The 13,057-nt window shown below is 51.5% G+C and overlaps 1 protein-coding gene across 2 annotated transcripts in view; it reads right to left on the reverse strand.

Annotated features, from left to right (window-relative positions):
* Positions 1-2,636: 2,636 nt before the first annotated feature.
* Positions 2,637-13,057, reverse strand: part of ACACB (acetyl-CoA carboxylase beta) — a 161,501-nt gene continuing 151,080 nt past the window's right edge. Inside the window, exons 46-53 of one of the 2 annotated variants that reach the window (XM_030939193.1) lie at positions 12,474-12,570; positions 11,730-11,865; positions 10,206-10,383; positions 8,426-8,538; positions 6,516-6,670; positions 5,657-5,827; positions 5,412-5,548; positions 2,637-4,660 (exon numbers count right to left, since the gene is read on the reverse strand). In XM_030939193.1, coding sequence (XP_030795053.1) covers positions 4,534-4,660; positions 5,412-5,548; positions 5,657-5,827; positions 6,516-6,670; positions 8,426-8,538; positions 10,206-10,383; positions 11,730-11,865; positions 12,474-12,570 — 1,114 coding nt within the window. In that variant the 3' untranslated portion in view covers positions 2,637-4,533. The remainder of the gene's footprint in view (positions 4,661-5,411; positions 5,549-5,656; positions 5,828-6,515; positions 6,671-8,425; positions 8,539-10,205; positions 10,384-11,729; positions 11,866-12,473; positions 12,571-13,057) is intronic. The other variant, XM_010360453.2, reaches the window with a different exon arrangement.

Consider the following 13,057-nt stretch of genomic DNA (forward strand, 5'->3'; position numbering starts at 1 on the left):
AAAGGCCAACTGACTTTTGGAGCACATGAAGGCAAAATAATAAGATAATAAATAATATAATTGAGGAGGCCAAAGAAAGGAGTAGAAATGGGGATAACCCAACCCACATTTACATTTGTGATGTGGAGGAGCCCACTGTGCATGCAGAAATGTGAGGTTCCTCTGAGTGGTTTAGGGGCTACAGAATCTGCCAATCAAGGGCCGCAAAATCTGCCAATCAGGAAAGAGGGCAGCCCACCCTAGTGTGGGCTCTTGGCATGAAGAGCATGAGGTTTTTGATGAGGATCTGAATGATGGCATTGGCTGAATCAGCCAGGAAGCCAGGGAGGCAGGAGGAGTGGAGCTTGGTCTACAGGATGCTCTCCTGTTTTGGGATCTAACCCTTGCAAAGGTTCAGGACTTATGGAAAGGCATTAAGCCCAGAGGGACTGGGTCTGAGCCAGCCTGGGTTCCTGGCCTGGCCCCTTCTTTTACTAGCTATGCGTACTTGGAGAAGTTGGCTCATCTCTGAGCCTGGGTTTTCTCGTCTATAAAAATGAGGATAGAGGCTGGGTATAGTGGCTCACACCTGTAATTCTAGCACTCTAGGATGCTGAGGTGGGAGGATCGCTTGAGGCCAAGAGTTTGAGACCAGCCTGGACAACATAGCTAGACCCCATCTCTACAAAAACTAAAAGAGTTAGCTGGGCGTGGTGGTGCATGCCTGTGGTCCCAGACACTCGGGAGCCTGAGGTGGGAGGATCATTTGTGCCCAGGAGTTTGAGGCTGCAGTGAGCTGAAATCACATCAATGGACTCCAGCCTGGGCAACAGAGTGAGACCCTGTCTCATAAAAAAAAAAAAAAAAAAAAAAAAAAGATTGAGTGTATGTAGCAACCACCTCCAAGGGTCACATGAGGATTGTGTGGAAGGAGGCCAGAAACTGGCACGTGACCAGTGGCCACCATGGGGAGTGTTCAGTTAGCACCCAACCTGCCCAGGAAGACCTCTGTCCATACTCAGTGGTCTGATCCTTTCTCCCTTGCCTTGTGACTAGCTACACTAAGTCCTCCAAGGGAGAAAAGCCTTGTCGGGAGAAAAGCCTTGTCAGGAAAAGCACTTTCAGCTGATGTCCACAGAGTAAACTCCAGCATCCTTAGCGGCAGATGGCAACTTGTGTCCGGGTTTCAAATCCAGATGAAAACAAACAATTGACCCGTAGTCTTCAGGATGCAAAATCAAATCAGAGCTTCCTTCTCCCCATCCCAGAGTGTTGCATTTCAGCTTGTTCTCAGCTCCTCACCTCCCTGCCTGGAGGGTCTGCTGATGCAGACCACCATTAGGTTCTGCTGTGGGTAGAAATAAACTGCTGTCTTCTGGGCTAACTGGGCCATCTCTGGGGCTAAGGCTCGAGCTCCAACTCAAACTAGTGCAAGCATTAAAACAAACAAACAAGCAAACAAACAAAAACCATGGATAGGTTCCTGGGACTGGGCTACTGACTTCAGGCATGGCTTGATCCAGGCATCCAAGTACCACCAACAGGACTGGATCTCCCGCTCTATCTCTGGGCTTGGCTTTCCCCTGCATTGGTAGGTTCTCTCCACATCAGCATTGTCAGCCATCCCTAAAGAATTCTGATCAGCTCTACTGAGGATACATGCCCATACCTGCGTCAGTCACTGTCAGGGGGAATGGAGAACTCTCACTGGCCCATCTCTGGTGAGGGGGAAATGCCTGGAAAAGGTGTCAGGCAGAATCAAAGTAACAGTTGTTGTTCTGTATTTTGGAGAAAAATTGAATAGTCTCTGTGTGCTGAGAAGCTGCGGTCGGGGGTTCTTCTGCAGTTTGGGTCCATGTACAACCAACTCCTAAGTGTGGCTTAAACCTGCCCACCAAGGACCTAGGTCATAAAAGGGCTGGGTTCTGGAGCCAAGCCCACTTGACTCCGTCCCTGCGTAACCATGGACAAATGCCTTCACCTCTCTGTGCCTCAGCTTCCTCATCTGCACAACAGGGGTGGATCAACGTGGTGGAAAGGAATGGAACTCACATGTGAAGTGTCTGGGCCAACCCCCCGCCCCCTTCTTCCAGAGAAGCTCCCTTTTTGCCTGTGGTATAGACTAGGCTTGCATGTATTTTTCTTTCCTTTTTTTTTTTTTTTTTGAGGCGGAGTCTCGCTCTGTCGCCCGGACTGGAGTGCAGTGGCCAGATCTCAGCTCACTGCAAGCTCCGCCTCCCGGGTTTACGCCATTCTCCTGCCTCAGCCTCTCGAGTAACTGGGACTACAGGCGCCCGCCACCTCGCCCGGCTAGTTTTTGTATTTTTAGTAGAGACGGGGTTTCACCGTGTTAGCCAGGATGGTCTCGATCTCCTGACCTCGTGATCCGCCCGTCTTGGCCTCCCAAAGTGCTGGGATTACAGGCTTGAGCCACCGCGCCCGGCCGCATGTATTTTTCTAAAACATTTTTTCCCCAGTGCTTTCAAAAAGGGATGACTTTGTCCAATTCAGTCCAGCCTTCAGCTCCCTTCACTGCATCCCTGTCTGCCCCTGTGATGGGAACTCACTCAAGGTCTCAGCTGTGCTGTCAGGAATGGAGGGTACAAAGGTGAACACCTGCCTTCTCCAGTCCAGACAATAAAGTCAAGGCCAAAGCGTTTCCTTCAAAAAATAGTTTATTCTGCACATTTCCTGGTAGGCTCTCTGCCCACCGTGCCAGGGTAGCAGCTACTCATAACTTGCCTTTCTCTCCAAAACCAAGAGGGCCTTCCCAACAGAAAAACCTTCAGTTCCCAAAGCAGCATCGATTCTTCCCCTCACCCCAGCAAACCTCGGGGTGGAATAAAGAATAATTTACCTTCTCCCATCCCTCACTGCCCCACCGCACCTTCATTTGCCAGGGCCGTCACTGGCTAATGGGCAGATTTTGTCTTTTTCAACTTGGATACCCTCAAGCATCGCAGCTTTTGGAGGCTTCCCTGGGTGACTTCATGAGCTTCCACATTGACCAGCATCACATTCAGCATCCTCGGACAAACCGCCCATCACAGCAGTGGGTTGTGGCCAACTCCCTCCACCCCCTACTCCACCCCAGTGGGAGAAACCAGAGGATTGCAGGGCCCCGGGCTGTGCCGCCTGCAGAGCCAGGAGCTGCCGGATGCATTGCAACATCCTCCCTGAGCAAATCGGTATGGTCACCACCGTCCAGTCCTTAGTCACCGACAGCTCTGCCCCTCGGTCAGATCCCACCATCTGTGCTCATCAAGCCAGCAGGCAAGGGAACAACAGTGACTCAAGTGGCCCTCCAAGGGAGCAGTGGTGACCGTCACAGACGTGACACTTGTGAGCAAGCTGGGCCGTGGGTGTGGCAAGGGATTCCTCTCCGCCTCTGTGCTCCCCACTTGGGCAAGAGAAGGGTGCCTGGCCCAGGCTGGGGGCCAATCCTGCAGGCGGAAGGGGCAGTCCTCATTTTCCTTGGAGGGAAGAGGCAGGCAGAGGACCTCGAGCTATGCGAGAGGATCCTCCAGAAGCCCTGAAACCTCTGGCTGGGCACTTCCATTCATTTTGCTTTCCCTCTCTCAAAAAGAGAATCCCTGGCAACCAGTGCTAAACGTGGCCTACCAGTGGGGCCCTCCTATGATTCACTAGGGCCATCTGGGGAACAAAATGCCATTTCATTCTGGCAATAAAAAATCATCTGGCCAAAGATGGTGGCTCACGCCTGTAATCCCAGCACTTTGGGGGGCCAAGGTGGGTGGATTACCTGAAGTCAAGAGTTCAAGACCAGCCTGACCAACATGGTGAAACTGTGTCTCTACTAAAAATACAAGAATTAGCCGGACATGGTGACCGGCACCTGTAATCCCAGCTATCTAGGAGGCTGAGACAGGAGAACAGCCTGAACCTGGGAGATGGAGGTTGCAGTGAGATCATGCTACCCCACTCCAGCCTAGATGACAGAGTGAGACTCTGTCTCAAAAAAAAAAAAAAAAAAAAAAAAAAAAAAAAAAAAAAAATTCATCCATACATTTTCTTGGGTGACTAGAGAGTATCCAAAGAAACATCATTACAAAAATAGGTTTTTCTCTAGTCCTGTCTACATATATATATTTTTTCCTTGGCCCATTTATTTGGCTGAAATATATGAGATGCTTATATCTAGTGCTGGTCTCAGAGTAAAAAAATAAAAGATTTCATGATATGATATCCAAGAAGCCTGAAGAATGCCTGGATCCCACAGGCCAGGCACTGTTTTGCAAAAGGAAACAGGGATGTTTTAGCTTGATTAGATTTAGTGATGCAATAAAAATGCTGTCTTCAGAGACAAAACAAAATAAACTTCCCAGCTATGGAGAAGAGGTTGTTTCTGTTTGGGAGAGGCACTCCTGGGCCTTTTATTGAGACAGGTGTCAGCTTGGAACCAGCAGCCCTGCAGATGTGCCCAGGATTTTCTTTTTTTAAAAGCAAGTCTTCAAGGTCTGCTGAGGGTGTACCGACGGTGGGTGTGGGTGGTTCCTCTTGCTGTGGTCCCAGGAATGGCTGGGCAGGCCGGGGTCAGGTGGAGGCCGGGCTGTCCATGGTAGACAGCAGGTGAATGACCTGTGCCCGCTCAGCTGGGCTGATGTGCTGGCTCAGGTATATCACACAGTCCACGGCCACCTCGGGGTTTTCTTGAACCAGGCTGTGAGGGAGGTGAGAGGAGGGCTGGGGTCACTCCAGCCACTTTTTCAGTGGCCCCTAGGATGGCAGAGTCCTTGTGTGGGGCCACACCCCAGAACCCAGAGCTCCCAAGTCCCTTCCTGCTGTGGTCCCCAAGGGGGGCGATGGTCCTGTGCAGCAGGAGGGCTGTGACCTAAAGATCAGAATGTCTCGAGGCACCACTGTCCCTACTGGTCACTGCTGTGTCACATGACCTGAGACAAGACACTGCCCTGAGTCTCAGCTTCATCCCCAAAATGGGGTCCCCTGTGCTCGACTCCCTCCTTCACAGGGGGACTGCATGGCAATTGGGGGAGGGGACGCTGTGGAAAGGCCAACACTGGCATGGAAGCCAGCAGCCTGAAGGCTAGCGGTTCCAAATGTGGGTTTTGTGACTAACCCTGCTCAAGCTGTGACTTTGGATAAGTCCATATTCCAGCAAGGGTCATGAGTTGGAAGGGTCTCACACTGTCTTCATAGCACCCCTGGGCTCTCTGCCCCACCCCGGCCACCGGGCTGGGAGACCGGGCATTGGGGAGTATGGTCTCTTTGCTGGGGGCCGGGCGGGGGCCCAACCCCAGACTGTGGCTTTCAGCACACGACCCTGGCCCTGAGGCCCTGGGACTGCACAGTGTGGCGGGTTCAAGTGGCTGCCTAGGAGTGGGCAGCTGGGGGGTCAATCCTGGCTCGGGTCCTTGCCAGGAGCCTGGGAAGCAGGTGCGGTGGCCACTCACCCTCGGATGGTCTTGAGGACAGAGTCGTGCTTCAGGTATGTGATGTTCTCGCGGATGGTGGAGCGCGGGCCGTCCTCCACCTGCCAGTGCTGTTCTAGCCACTGCACAACCACCTGGTTGTTGTCCCACAGGTAGGCCTGGGGAGGGGGCAGAGGACGCCTCAGAGAGGTACCCAGCTGTGGGCTGGCTGCCTCAGCCCCCAGCACCCTCTGTGCCCACCAGCCTCGTTCTCACCCCAGGCCCACCTTGACAGCCCCCTCCGTCTCCACGAACCAGCGGCGCAGCATGGACTGGATGTGCACGTGACTCAGCTCCCCGCTGGCCCGCAGGATCTCCTGCTTGACCTGGTCCTCCAGGAGGAGGCGGCGCAGACGCCAATACAGGAAGGTGCGCGCGGTCTTCCACTCCAGGATGTCCTACAGAGGAGCCAGTCTTGAATCCCCAGAAAGGGAAGGAGGAGATGGGCCGCTGGCTCTGACCACACCCATGACAGTGGCTGCCCGGGACTGGGCCCAGGCTCTGAGATCATTCCCAAAACATCCCAGGCAAGCAAGCTGAGGCTCAGGGAGGGGAAGGCACCTGCTCAGAGCCAGGACATCACCAGGACTCCAGACTGGCCATAGGTGAAAAAATGTCCCCCATAAAAACCCAGCACCCACCTCTACCTCAACTGACACGAACACAGGCTTGTGTGAGGCATGAGCCAGTTGGGAGGGAGAACAATGCAGCAAGAGAACCAGTGAGTAATGGACATGGGTAGGAGGTGACTGTGGGACGTCCTTGCAATGGTGAGGGGCGGGGTGAATGCTGGATAGGAACAATGATTTCTACCCCTGGTCCAAACTGACCGAGTCATCAGACTTTGTTGCTTATTAGAATCTCTTGGGGATTTTAAAACACATGACTGCCAGGCTCCTGTCCAGGTGTTTGGATTTCATTGGTCTGCAGTGCCATCTGGGGATCAGGATTATTTTAAAGCTCCCAGGTGACTCCCACCTGCAGCATTTCACCCATCCCAAGCCCCCCCCCCGAGCCCAAATGTCCTCCATGTTTTGGAAAACAGGGTAGGCTCTTTGCACCCCACACGGCAGCCGTGGCTCTCACAGATATGACGCCCTTCTCCAGCATCCGGCCGGGCGTGTCGTGGAAGTCGGCGAACTGCACCGCCACCTGGTGGTAGATGGGGAGCAGCAGGTCCTCGCGAGCCTTCAGCCGGCCCTCCAGGTCCTTGCGGTCCTTATCTGAGAGATCAGGTTCCCCTGCAGGTGAGCAGAAGGGCCAGTCAAGTCATGGAAGGTGGCCATATATGGTGGGGTGGAGATTTTTTTTTTTTGAAGAAGGCACAAATCAAGATGTGCAGGACAGGCCTTGCCTCATGAGAGGTCTGAGCTTTAACTCTGATATTACCCCTGCTGCTACACAGGCTGCTCTCAACCCCCTAGGTCCCCCAGAGTCCACTGGCCTCGCCCCCACCCCAGGCCTATCTTGACGGCCCCCTTTGTCTCAGATCAAATAGCTAGTACAGTCTCAGAAATGCACTCACAACTGCAAGACAGCATTCAACATGCAACTCTACAATTTCCCCTTCCATCAGACCCACTGTGCTTGCAGAATACTATATCAATTACTATTTTTAGTACATATTGTAAAGTATTATAAGGGAATATTATAAGCAACTCTATGCCAAATTGACAACTTAAGATGAAATAGACAAATTCCTTGAAACACACGAACCACCAAAGCTCACCTAGGAGGAAATAGATAACACAAATAGTCCTATATATAACAAAGAAGTTGAATTTATAGGTAAAAACCTCTATCAAAAACAAAGAAATAATGCCAATTCTGCGCAAACTCAGAAAATAGGAGCGAACACTTCAACTCATTCTATGAGAGCAGCATTACCCTGATACCAACCAAAGAAATTACATGCACACACTGTAATAAATCTTGTGAATAGCACAACACACTGACACTTAAAATGGATATTTAAAGAGAATTACATCTTGTGGCCAGACGCGGTGGCTCATGCCTGAAATCCCAGCACTTTGGGAGGCTGAGGCAGGCAAATCACTTGAGGCCAGGAGTTTGAGACCAGCCTGGCCAACATAGTGAAACGCCATCTCTACTAAAAACACAAAAATTAGCCAGGTGTGGTGGCACACACCTGTAATTCCAGCTACTTGAGAGCCTAAGGCATGAGAATTGCTTGAACCCAGGAGGCAAAGGTTGCAGTGAGCTGAGATTGCACCACTGCACCTGGGCGACAGAGCAAGACTCTGTCTCAAAAATAAACAAATACATAAAGAGAATTACGTCTAAAGATGACAAGTGAAACAAAGCTGTCATTCAAACAAAGTTAGTAAAATATCTTATGTCTGATTGGGAATTCTAAAGGAACATTTTGCCACCAAAATTCTGATATTCCCCATCAGCCCCAAATACTTCAATTGCTATCTTTTGTGTATTCTGAGAAATAAATTCACGATGGCATTATATATCTATCTATATAGATATTTAATGTTAAAAAGGTTGATTTAGAAATGTGAATGTCCTCCAGTCATGGTGGCTCATGCCGGTAATCCCAGCATTTTGGGATGCTGAGGCGGGTGGATCGCTTGAGCCCAGAAGTTTGAGAGCAGCCCGGGCAACATGGCGAAACCCCCTCTCTACAAAAATACAAAAATTAGCTGGGCATGCTGGTGCGTACCTGTAGTCCCAGCTACTCAGGCTGAGATGGGAGGATGGCTTAAGCCCAGAAGACAAAGGTTGCAGTGAGTTGAGACTGCACCCTGCACTCCAGCCTAGGCAATAGAGCCAGACCTCATCTCAAAAAAACAAAACAAAACAAAACAAACAAAGATAAATGTGAGTAACTTTAAAAACCTCACAGTTATTATAGCTGTATTTTGATATTTCTTCATTTTATTTTTAACATCCTAGAAACCCCCAGCAATGGAACCGGCTGGGCTTCTCTTGACCTCTGAGAGGTGAAGCCTTTGGGACCCCCTTACCTAGCTGTTCCATGAGCTTCTTGTAAGCTGGATCGATCCTTCTCATGGACTTTATCAGATCTTTCTTTCGGAACTTAATCTCCACTGTCCCCTCTGGCTCCAGAACACCCCCCCTTAAAAGAGAAGAGGCAGAGGGATGGGGGTGTATGAGGCATTGCCCAGCAAGCAACAGCTAATGGATGTTGGGGGAGCTGGAGGTAAGACAGCCAGAAGATCTGGGGGTCAGTTCTCAGCTCTTTTACCCCTACACATGCTGTGTGCCCTTTGGCGAGTCACTTTCCCTCTCTGGGCCTCCGCATCTTTACCCACAGATGTAAAGACTGAACCAACTGTTTAAAATAATGCTTTCTGAACTCTGGAAGGCCCCTTTCAGGTCTAAGAGTGCATGACTTTTTCCATGGCAGCATAACCCTCCTGCTCTCCAGCCACAGTCCTCTCTAACTTTGCTAATTTCTGCTCTCCTAGAGGTGGGGCACTGTTTCTGATCACTTTAAATCTCACAAAAGCACCTTGAGCGCCCAGCGTGGTCTTGTGTGAGCTGTCCTTCCATTTCCAACATACATTTTCTTTTTTGTTGTTGTTGTTGTTGTTTTGTTTTGTTTAAGACAGGGTCTCACTCTGTCACCTAGGCTGGAGTGCAGTGGCACTATCTCGGTTCACTGTAATCTCTGCCTCCCGGGTTCAAGTGATTCTCCTGCCTCAGCCCCCCGAGTAGCTGGGATTACAGGTGCATACCACCATGCCCAGCTAATTCTCGTATTTTTAGTAGAGACGGGGTTTCATTGTGTTGGCCAGGCTGGTCTTGAACTCCTGGCCTCAAGTGATCTACCTGCCTCAGTCTCCCAAAGCGCTGGGATTACAGGCGTGAGCCACCACAGCTGGCCTCATTTCCAACACTTTTATTTACCCCTCATTCTCCCCCTGCCCCTTTTTTGCTTTTGACAGCTTAGAAGCCCTGAAGAATACTATCAGTAGCTCTGAGCTTCCTGGTGGCCAGCATGAAAAGTTAGCAATGACTCCATTCAAGTGCTGCTCAGTATCCTGAGTCTTCCTGGAGGACTGACCTCAGCAGTCCCTGACAAGGGTCTAAGTGCCCTGAATGCAGGACAAGCTTGGCCCATTTGCCACCATATCATAATGTCTAGCAGAATTAACAAATGAATGAGGGAGTGAACACAGGAATGCTGTGCCTATATTTGGAGCAGAATGACTATTGAGGCCTTTATATCCTGTGTAGCATGTAGTTTTCACTTCAAAGTCATCAGTCACTGTGCTGTGAACATTATTGTCATGATCCTTTCTGTAAGAATCTCTAGAATAAATTCCTCCTAAGGAAAGTGCCAAGGAGGTTAACTTTCCTGCAAAGAACCAGTATCCTCTCATGCAAGTATTCATTCAGTCATTTGTTTAGCCAGTATTTTCTGACCACCTACCAGGAGTTGGGCACTGTGCTAGACCCTGGGATTTAAAACTGAATAAAACATTTCCTATAGGAACTCATAGCTTTGGGAGAAGCTCAGTCTAATGAGAGATACATGGCTCATATTTCCCTTTTCATCCTGGCTGCCAGGAAGCTCAAGTGCTTTTGGTCTTTCCTTTTTATTTTTTGATTGCAAACTTCCTTGGGAAGGAGGAGTATAAACCATGAAAGAAGAGACAACATTCCTCCACCACCCACAGGTTCCAGCCACTGCACCCCTCCATGATCCCCCAAGGTCATGGGTTCTCAAGGCTGGGAGAACAAGAAAAGGCTGAGCCAGGCTAAAGGCAACACACCCACCTGCTCTCTTTGTCCGCATACATTTCTATGCACAGGGGGTTGATGGTGGCATCTATGACCACCCAGGAGCCTCCCCGGAGCTCCGCATAGGGTGGGATATAGATCAGGATGGGCTGTTTGTATTGTCTGAGGCCATCCACGATGTAGGCTCCAAACTTCAGCACCTGGTCATACATGTCTGAAAAGCAAAGCAGCCTCCCAGTTTGGCAATTTCAGGGCCCTCACTCATCCACACATGAAACCCACTGCCCTAGTTGTCCTGGGGGTCCTGAGAGAGCGAGCTCAGCTAGGAGGCTTGGAGAGCACTGGGCTGGGAGTCGGGAGCACTGATCGCTCTCTGAGTGGCCGTGTGACCTTGAGCAGGTCATTCACCCAGTATGGGCCTCAGTGGCCTTATCTGTGAAGGCACAGGGAGAAACCAATCTCTAGGATTCTTTCCAACTGGAATTGAAATGCCCTCACCCGTGACTGTCCCCGCCCTGCTCCACCATTTCCAGCAAAGAAAACCCTCGCTAACAGTCACACTGATCCTTCCCCAATGTGCACAGGCAGCATGGCTCTTATTTCCCACCAAGACACATTTCTCCAGGTCCCCAGGCACCCTACATGAAAACAAGAAAGCAATAATAACAGCACTGGCAATCACGCTGCATGCCAGCAATGAGCTCATCAGACCTTTACCTCGGCCCTCTGAGGTTGGTCCTGTTCTTAACCCCCTTTTACAAAGGAGGGAAACTGAGGCTCAGTGATGTCTCCCAGCTAACAAGGACTCACAGCAGGTCTGCCTGCCTCCCATCCAGCTCTGTCCTCAACACTCCAGTGGTCTAACAGCCACTGTCTCCCAAAACATGCTTGGTGGCTTAAAAAGTCCCCACACAATTGTAAGGTGAGGCTCAGAGCCGCTTTCTGCAGAGGGAAGGGTGGACAAACATCCTCCTCACCTTGCCAAATGGGGAGGTGCCTGCCCAGGTCACCGGGCAGCTCCTGGGGCTACCCCAGTCATGAGGCTGGACCTCATGGTGTGACCTCTAGAAAGTCACACTTTGCCTCCAACCCTCAGTTCCTTACTTTTTTTTTTTTTTTTTGAGATGGGGGTCTCACTCTGTTGCCCAGGCTGGAGTGCAGCCTCAACCTCCTGGGATCAAGCAATCCTCCCACATCAGCCTCCCAAATAGCTGGGACAATAGGCATGCGCCACCACGCCCAGCTAATTTTTTAAACATTTATTTTATTTTTTGTAGAGACAGGGTCTTGCTATACTGCCCAGGCTGGTCTCAAACTCCTGGCCTCAAATGATCCTTCTGCTTTGGCCTCCCAAAGCACCTGCCACTGTGCCCAGCAGTTCCTCATCTTTAAAGCAGGGTGGTGGGGCACCTGAACAGTCTTTTGTCCTCAGGGTTGTTGGGAGACACAGCTAAGATGATGATGGGCACAGACTAGGACATTAGCGTCACCACCCAGAGGGTGCTGTCCTGGGTGCTGACCCCAAGGCTTTGGGGTAACCACAGGCAGGGAGGGGCTTACCTTTCATGCCGCCGGAGAACCCCCTCCAGTTGGCAAAGATCATCAGGGGCAACTTCTCCCGGTTGAAGTCCTTGATGGCCTGGGCGGTTTTGTAGGCTGAGTCTGGGAACCACACCTGCCCTGCCTGCTGAATTATCTGGAACACAGAGCTGTGGGGATCAGATGCCTCCGCGCAACAGCAGCCCAGGACACAGGGATGGCTGCCACAGCCTTGCCCTGGATGGCAGGCGATCTGATCTGTGCTGGCCCCAGCACCAGAGCCAGGGCTCAGAAGGATGGAAGCCCCATCTCCTCGGCTCAGGACCAGGCTTGACCCTCCCATTACAGCCCAGCAAGATTCCCGTGGCCCTCATTTACAGGCTCGGAGGGGTGCCGAGCTCGGCAAGGTCACGCTGAGCTGGGGGAAAGCTGGCCCTGGGACCCAGCTCTCTGACTCCTGAGTTCTTCTCAGTCTGTGCCCTGGCCTAGCGCAGAAACAGCAACAGGGGCAGGGCAGGAGGCGGGAAGGGTTTCTAGGGACCTTTATCATCTGCTGAGGAAGAAGCAAGAAGGTGCAGCCCTTTAGGCAACCCACAGAGAAAGCGGCAGAGAAACAGGCACTGAGCCCCCGGGCCAGGGACTGCACTGGGTGTCCTGCTTCTCCACCTGAGCTGGCAGGGCAGGGATGGGACCCCCATGCCTAGGACCCACTCTCAAGACAGTACTGCTGGCTGAACCAGCAGCCACAGCTCCTGGCCCCCTCACCTTGGCCTCAGAATCCAGGTTGGCAGGGTCTGCAGGGACCGCCACCTCCACAGTCCGCGTCTCCACAGCAATCACTCCCACGGGAATCCCCCCAAGCCTGGAAAATGAGCACTGGTGAGCCAGACCCTGGGCGGCACGCCAGACGCATTTGGGGACCTCTGGGTGTGGGGGTGAGGGCATGTGGAAGAGAATGTTCTTTTTAATCTGGAGGATTATTTTATTGGAAGGCAAAGAAAAAGCCCCAAAATGGTAAGAGCCTGGAAAGGTAGCAGGACCTACTGGTGCCCGTTTTGGGGCAAGAACCATCAGAGGAGGGCTGGGATGGTGTGGGGCCTGGAGCAGCATGAGCCACTAGAACTTTCCGTGATGAGGGCCACGTTCTCCATCTGCATTGTCCAATACAGGAGCTGTGGGCTACACGTGGAACGTGGCAAGTGTGAGGAATGGAACAGGTCATCCTCTGGCACTTTGACTTAGTTCAATTTAAACTGAAGGAGCCGGGCATGGTGGCTCACGCCTGTAATCCCAGCACTTTGGGAGTCTGAGGCAGGAGGATTGCTTGAGTCCAGGAGTTTGAGACCAGC

The sequence above is a fragment of the Rhinopithecus roxellana genome, chromosome 10 (assembly GCF_007565055.1).
Source record: "Rhinopithecus roxellana isolate Shanxi Qingling chromosome 10, ASM756505v1, whole genome shotgun sequence".
Taxonomy (NCBI): domain Eukaryota; kingdom Metazoa; phylum Chordata; class Mammalia; order Primates; family Cercopithecidae; genus Rhinopithecus; species Rhinopithecus roxellana.